The sequence below is a fragment of the Otolemur garnettii genome, unplaced genomic scaffold (assembly GCF_000181295.1).
Source record: "Otolemur garnettii isolate 467f Iridium unplaced genomic scaffold, OtoGar3 scaffold00020, whole genome shotgun sequence".
NCBI lineage: Eukaryota > Metazoa > Chordata > Mammalia > Primates > Galagidae > Otolemur > Otolemur garnettii.
Window position 1 is genome coordinate 4,319,517 of NW_003852415.1, and position 8,354 is coordinate 4,327,870.

General features: G+C 43.6%; 1 protein-coding gene across 1 annotated transcript in view; it reads left to right on the plus strand.

Annotated features, from left to right (window-relative positions):
• Positions 1-8,354, plus strand: part of SLIRP (SRA stem-loop interacting RNA binding protein) — a 12,281-nt gene that overhangs the window by 1,612 nt on the left and 2,315 nt on the right. Inside the window, exon 2 of the mRNA XM_003787067.3 lies at positions 4,391-4,449. Coding sequence (XP_003787115.1) covers positions 4,391-4,449 — 59 coding nt within the window. The remainder of the gene's footprint in view (positions 1-4,390; positions 4,450-8,354) is intronic.

Consider the following 8,354-nt stretch of genomic DNA (forward strand, 5'->3'; position numbering starts at 1 on the left):
TCTTGGTCACTTTTTTGTTGATATTCCTATATTAGGCCAGCCCTCTTAAAAGAATGGAACAGGAATTACTATTAGTTTTTGTGTCTCGGCCTTTTCAATATGTAGTTGGTGAAGACTTAGTCTAGTAGAAAGTTTCTCTTAGACCTTGTAAAACTGTATGGAATGTCTGAGAGATTTGACTATTATCTTTCAGATACAAGTTTCTAGACCATAAAGGGCTGGTTTAAAACCTTTAAAGAGAGTCTGCATAAAACACAACTTTGAAACAGGTTCTCTCAGGTCTTTCATTCAGCAAGTATTTAGTATCAATTATGTGGTAGGCATTTTTCATGATGCTTGCATATGTTTCTCCTGGACAATTACAGTGATTTGGGAAAAGGGTTACCTTCCAGAGCTAGATTTTTGGGGGGTTGAGGAGGAAGTCAGTGTTTTTTAGAACTTTTTTTTGTTTGTCTTTTAGAACTTTTAACACTCTAGCCATAAGGGTCTTGTGGAAAAGCCATGTCGCGGAGAATAAGCACGGTTATTGAAATTGTGTTTTAAATAAAGGTGACCATCTTCTGGCTCAGGCAGAATGGCAAGCTTCTTTATTTGTGGTTGGTTTATGTAGGGAATTTTGTACATGTGCACAATACAGCAATGGCCTCATTGATCCATGTTTTTTTTTTTTTTGAGACAGAGCCTCAAGCTATCCCCCTGGGTAGAGTGTTACGGCATCACAGCTCACAGCAACCTCCAACTCCTGGGCTCAAGGGAGTCTCCTGCCTCAGCCTCCCAAGTAGCTGGGACTACAGGCACCTGCCACAACACCTGGCTATTTTTGGTTGCAGCCTTCATTGTTGTTTGGTGCCGGGGCTGGATTTGAACCTGCCATCTTAGGTGTATGTGGCTGGCGCCTTAGCCACTTGAGCCACAAGCACCAAGCCACTCAGTGATCCATTTAAACATCATGTGACTACCTTGTGATTAGCTTCTGATAATCCACCCAACATATACCTTTTGACATAACTCTATCAACATAACCCAATTTAACATAACTTAACGGAGAACCTGTTGTTAGCCAGTACTTCTTTGTTCTTATCTGATGATGCCTGAGGCTAGGGAGGAACAAGGTGGATTGAATACCTGCCCTTGCTGACCTTTCCGTTTGGAGGCTGTTACTTTGAATCTTTAAGCAAGGCATAAAGAAACTTCTTAGGCATACAGGAATTTGTGTGCAAACCTCTGCTCCCATGGGGGCTTTAAGTCAGGGGTATTCCTTTTACAAGGAATTTTTAGGCTAGACTTCTCAAAAGCCTTTCGTGAGCCCAGGTTTCATCTGTGCCATTAGATACCTGTTTGCATTGGGTAAATTCCTCTTCTCTTGAGGTCCCAGCACGTTTCCATTCCCGGACCTGTCAGCAAGTGACTTTCGTCACACACCACAGATAGGAAAGGTTACTGATGGGTATCTGGCCAGTTTTCCAAAGGACTTTTTCATTGGTCTTATAAAGTCAACCTTAATTCCTTAACACAGTCCGGAAATGCTGTTCCAGCTAAAGCCTTGGTCGTGTTATCCCTGCAACTAACCTGGCCACATGGGATTCTGCCTGAGTTTCTCACTAGTATACCTGCACAAAGTCTTTTACACTACTCTCTCTCAAATGGCTTCTTTGGCCAGAGGCATATAGGTGTTTTGCCTATATAACACCTACCTTAAAACATGTAGGTTTACCATTTTATTTATTCTCCAATATCATGTTATTTGAGGTCTTGATCTTGCTAACTGGTTTGATCAACCATTAGAGTCCTTCAAAAATTTAGTCCCTGCAGATTGTTGAAGGATTACTGGACATTGATGTATTCGGCTAGTATTGAGGCCTTACTACTTGTGTATCAGACACTGTCAACATAATGGTTTCTATACTTGGGGAATGGTGGGGTTAAGGAGATTTAGCAAACAACAAATATAGAAAGTTGTTGAACTGATGAAGTTTTAGAAGAACTAGCAGTGTCTCCTAGGGTTAGGACATTGTACTGTATTGCAGTTGGAGCCAAATAAAATACTCAGTGGATGAATTTGGATCTTGAAGGATCATTACAATTTAGGCAGGAGAAGGAGTACTGATATACAAAGGGTGGAGAGTAATATATGCAAAAGTGGGAACCTGTAGGACAATACAGAGGATTCAGTTTGCTGTACTAGAGAGTTAACTGTGGGCCAGCAATGAGAAATAAGGCACGGAAGTTTGTAGGGTCAACTCAACAAATTTTACAGCACCAACCATTTAACCTAGTGTAAGCTTTAAATTAAGAACAATAAGTAAATTGGGATTTTCTTTGGAAATTTCTAATATAGCTGGAAACATACTGGGTTGTTACTGTTTATCTTTTTCTTTCTTTCTTTCTTTTTTTTTTTTGAGACAGAGTCTCACTTATTAACCCTTGCTAGAGTGCTGTAGCGTCATAGCTCACAGCAACCTCCCAACTCCTTGAGCTTAGACTATTCTCTTGCCTCAGCTTCCCGAGTAGCTGGGACTACAGGTGCCCACCACAACGCCCGGCTATTTTTTGTTGTTGTTGTTGTTATTGCAGTTTGGCCGGGGCTGGGCTTGAACCCGCCACCCTTGGTATATGGGATCAGCGCCCTACCCACTGAGCCACAGGCTCCGCCCTATCTTTTTCTTCTGAGTAATCTGTTTATAAGGACTGTAATCCACATAACTAGCACAGTACTTGTTACAGTGAAAACACTCAATATTTGATAAGGATGGAGCCTGCACTCCACTATGAAATCTGGTACATTGTAGCTGTATAGCCAATACCATAGCTGCTTGCTAATAAATCTTAAGACTTTAAAGAATGCAAAGTAGTTTCTGTACATAAGAAGTTAGGGGCCTGGCACCCATAGCACAGTGGTTAGGGCGCCAGCATACATGGGGGCTGGCGGGTTCCAGCCTGGTCCAGGCCTGCTAAACAACAATGACAACAACAACAACAAAATAGCCAGGTGTTGCGTTGGGTACCTGTAGTCCCAGCTACTTGGGAGGCTGAGGCAAGAGAATCTCTTAAGCCCAAGAGTTTGAGGTTGCTGTGAGCTGTGATGCTACAGCAACACTCTACTGAGGGCAACAAAGTAAGACTCTGTCTCAAAAAAAAAAAAAAGTAGGAACTCCTTTGGTTGTTTTCTTTTTTTCTTTTCTATCTTTGGTTTTGGTTATAGAGCCTCCAGCTGTCCCCTTGGGTAGAGTGCTGTGGCATCACAGCTCACAGCAACCTCCAACTCCTGGGCTCAAGAGGGTTTCCTGCCTCAGCCTCCCAACTGGGACCACAGTCATCTGCCACAACGCCTGGCTATTTTTTTGGTTGTAGCTGTCATTGTTGTTTGGCGGCCCGGGTTGGATTCGAACCCGCCACCTTAGGTGTATGTGGCTGACGCCCTAGCTGCTTGAGCCATAGGCGCCGAGCCTATTTATTTATTTTTGAGACAGAGCTTCAAGCTGTCGTCCTGGGTAGAGTGCTGTCACATCATAGCTCACAGCAACCTCCAACTCCTGGGCTCAAGCGATTCTCTTGCCTCTGCCTCTGAGGTAGCTGGGACTATAGGCGCCTTCCACAATGCCTGGCTATTGTTTGGTTGCAGCCATCATTGTTGTTTGGCAGGCCTGGGCTGGATTTGAACCCGCTAGCTTAGGTGTATGTGGCTGGGACCTTAGCCACTTGAGCCACAGGCACCGAGCCTATTTATTTATTTATTTTTTGAGAGTGTCTCACTTTGACACCCTCAGTAGAGTGCAGTGGCCTCATAACTCACAGCAACCTAAAACTCTTGGGCTCAAGTGATTTTCTTGGGCTCAGCCTCCTGAGTAGGACTATAGGCACAAGCCACAACACCTGGCTATTTTTAGAGACCAGGTTTCACTCTGGCTCAGGTTGGTCTCGAACTCCTGAGCTCAGGCGATCCACCCACCTCAGCCTCCCAGAGTGTTATGATTAACAGGTGTGAACCACCATGTGCCAGGCCCAATTCCTTTGGTTTCATTCTCCAATCTAGGATAGAGAATACAAAGTATCTTAACTTTTCTTTCTTTTTTTTGAGACAAGATCTTACTCTGTCACTAATGCTGTAGTGCAATGGCACAGTCATAGCTCATTGCAACTTCAAACTCGTGGATTCAAGCTGTCCTCCTACCTCAGCTTCCTGAGTAACTGAGACTAAAGTGCACCGTGCCTGGCTCAATTTTTTTTGGGAGGGGGGAGATGGAAGTCTTGCTATGTTTCTCAGGCTGGTATTGAACTCCTGGACTGCAGTTGATTCTCCTGCTTTAGCCTCCCTGAGTTCCAGCATACAGGCATGAGCTACCACACCTATCCTTAACTACTTTTAAGTATGTTATCTCTCCCTATACAGATGAGCTGAGAGAACACTTCGCACAGTTTGGCCGTATACGAAGGTGCTTTGTATTTTTTGTGAGTATCATCTTAAGAAAAAATATTAATGTTATCCTTTAACTCTTGATTTTTAATCAAAGCACATTAACTTATATTAATATTTAATGGAAGAAGCTGTCTTTGTTGATATAATTATGGATGGTACTTATTAAAAATATGCTTATTGTAGGTATTTCTGTTAGTTTTTTATTGTTATGTAACAAATTAGCACAATGCTAATGGCTCAAACAACACACATATTATCTCACAGCTGGGCATATCGCCTACCCGGGGCTGCAGTGTGTCTCATGAAAGGCTCAACTGGGGAAAGACTGCCTTCCAAGCTCCTTCAGTTTAATGGCAGAATTCATTTTTCAACCCTAGGACCGAAGTCTCTGTTTTCCTGCTGACTTTTGGCTTTTAGCTGGGATGACTCTTAGCTCCTAGGAACTGCCAGGCAGTTCCTTGTTACCTGACTTCTCTGTTTTACAATGTGGCAGCTTGTTTCTTTAAAGCTAGTTAGTCTCATATATTAACATATTCACAGGGGTAACACCCCATCACAGTTGCCATATTACTCAATTGAGGGAGCAATAGCCCCATAACCTTTGCCATATTCTTTTTTTTTTTTTTTTTTTTTTTGAGACAGAGCCTCAAGCTATTCCCCTGGGTAGAGTGCCATGGCATCACAGCTCACAGCAACCTCCAACTCCTGGGCTTAAGCGAGTCTCCTGCCTCAGCCTCCCAAGTAGCTGGGACTACAGGCGCCCGCCACAACGCCTGGCCATTTTTTGGTTGCAGCCGTCATTGTTGTTTGGCAGGCCCGAGCTGGGGATTCGAACCCACCACCTTAGGTGTATGTGGCTAGCGCCTTAGCTGCTTGAGCCACAGGCGCCAAGCCTGCCATATTCTTTTTGTTAGAAGTAAGTCACATGCTTCACTTCAAGGGGAGGAATGAATGGATATCATGGGACTCATCTTAAAATTCTGCCTACTACAGTATTCTAATATGGACTTCAAATGTTAGAGAACAATTTTTATCATGGAACTAATTTGGCAGAGAATTTGTTTTGTTTTTACTGAGTACCATTTTTTTTAGTATTTAAAATAAGTTACTTTTATATCAGTTGTTTTTCCTTTCCTTTTCTCATGAAGGACAGTCAGCCTATAAATTTGTTCTTTATTATCTTGAGCTTTATAGCTTTATCCTGAACTTTTTTTCTGAGGGCTTTCTAAAATTATTGGGCTTTTTGGGGTATGATAGTTGACATTGTTCACACACACTTCACTGAAACTACCCTTTTTTCCTCATGGCACTGAAAGGGCTGTTAATTATCAATTTAAAGGGACTTAAATTCTCCCCCCCTCCCCGACAGAGTCTCACTCAGTTGCCCTGGGGTTGAGTGCCATGGCATCATAGCTCACAGCAACCTCAAACTCTTGGGCTTAGGTGATTCTCTTGCCTCGGTCTCCCGAGTAGCTGGGACTACAGGCACCTGCCACACTCCCGGCTATTTTTTAGAGATGGGGTCTCACTCTTGCTCAGGCTAGTCTCAAATTCCTGAGCTCAAGCAATCCGCCCACCTTGGCCTCTGGGATTACCATTGCATCTGGCCAGGGACTTGAATTCTTAATCCTTGGTTTAATGTTAACTTCCAAAGATCTAACAGATTACTCATATCAAGTGCTGGTAAAGGTATAGGGAAACTAGCACTTAAATTATTGAGAAGTTTAAAAATTAACAATTTTCAGCTCCGCCCCCACAGCACAGTGGTTACAGTGTCGGCCACATCCAGCGAGGCTGGATGGGTTTGAACCCATTCCAGGCCAGCTGAGCAACAATGACAACTGCAACAGAAAAACAGCCGGGCGTTGTGATGGGCGCCTGTAGTCCCAGCTACTTGGGAACCTGAGGCAAGTCTCGCTGAAGCTCAAGAGTTTGATGTTGCTATGAGCTGTGATGCCATGGCACGCTACCCAGGGCAACATAGTGAGACACTGTCTCAAAAAAAATTAACAATTTACATTTGCTTTGCTTTAGCAATTCCATGTCTAGGAATTTATCTTATAGATATGTGTGGTTAAAATTATCCAAAGCAGGCTCGGTGCCTGTGGCTCAAGTGGCTAAGGTGCCAGCCACATACACCTGAGCAGCTGGGCCCGCCAAACAACCATGGCTGCAACCAAAAAATAGCTAAATAGCTGGGCATTGTGGTGGGCACCTGTAGTCCCAGCTACTTGGGAGGTGGAGGCAGGAGAATCACTTGAGCCCAGGAGTTGGAGGTTGCTGTGAGCTCTGATGCCACAGCAGTCTACGCAGGGTGACAGCTTGAGGCTCTGTCTCAAAAAAAAAAAAAAAAATTATCCAAAGCAGTTTAATATCAAGTGGAAAAAATGTAAGTGTTCATTGGTGGGATTGATTGAATAGATAATAAATGATTGATGACGATGAAATTGTACAGTACATAGTTAATTAAGGGACTGAGGCACATACATTATAGACATGAAAAACTTCCAGAAGTTTAAAAAGTACAGTTTTTTAAAAGGCATTTAATTAATTCATTAATTAGGAACAGACTCACTATGTTGCCCAAGCTAGAATGCACTGGTGTCATCATAGCTCACAACAATCTCAAATTCCTGGGTTCAAGCGATTCTCCTGCCTTAGCCTCCTGAGTATCTGGGACTACAGGCTTCAGCTGTAGAATGGCCTGCCCAACATTGAGATCTATCTCTACTAAAAACAGAAAAATTAGGCTAATTTTTAGTAGAGATGGATCTTGATTTTATGCAAGCCATTCTCAAACTCCTAACCTGACTCGATCCTCCCATTTCAGCCTCCCAGAGTGTTGGAATTACAGGTGTGAGCCACTACACCTGGCCTGGAGAACATTTTAAAAAACTGTTTATTCTAAAAAAAAAGAAAAAGAAAAAAAATTTTTTTTTTTTTAGTTGTAATCTTAAATATAAGTAAAATAACTTAGGGCTTAAAAAGAACAGTTTTGATTTAAACAAAAGAAGGCTTTTCTTCTTTTGAGACAGAGCCTCAAGCTGTCACCCTGGGTGACACCTGTGTGCTGAGTGCTATGGAATCACAGCTCACAGCAACCTTCAACTCCTGGGCCTAAGCGATTCCCCTGCCTTTGCCTCCCTAGTAGCTGGGATTATAAGTGCCTGCCACAACGCCCGGCTATTTTTTGGTTGCAGCCGTAATTATTGTTTGGCGAACCCAGGCTGGATTTGAACCTGCCAGCTCAGGTGTATGTGGCTGGCGCCTTAGCTGCTTGAGCCACAGGTGCTGAGCCATTTTATTTTTTTTGAGACAGAGCCTCAGCCTCTTGCCCTGGGTAGAGTGCTGTTGCATCATAGCTCATAGCAACCTCCAACTCCTGGGCTCAAGCGAGTCTCCTGCCTCCGCCTCCCAAGTAGCTGGGACTACAGGCACCTGCCACAAAGCCTGGCTATTTTTTGGTTGCAGCTGTCGTCGTTTGGCAGGCCTGGGCTGGATTCAAACCCGCCAGCTCTGGTGTATGTGGCTGGCACCTTAGCTGCTTGAGCCACAGGCACTGAGCCAGGTTTTTCTTCTTGGTAAAATAAATAAAATTCAACAGGAAAAAAAATGAGTTTTCAGTTAAATTTATGGACTCAGGTTAGAAACCCTGGTTCCTATCTTAAGTACATGTTACCCAAGTTTTAGTAAATTTTAGTAACTTTCACTTGTGTAAATAGTCACATGGTGATAAATGAGTGCTTTAGAAATTGTCATCTAGGCTCGGCACCTATAGCTCAACCAGCTAAGGCGCCAGCCACATACACCTAAGGTGGCGGGTTCAAATCCCCAGTCTGGACCCGCCAAACAACAATGATGGCTGCAACCAAAAAATAGCCGGGCGTTGTGGCGGGCGCCTGTGGTCCCAGCTACTTGGGAGGCGGAGGCAAGAGAC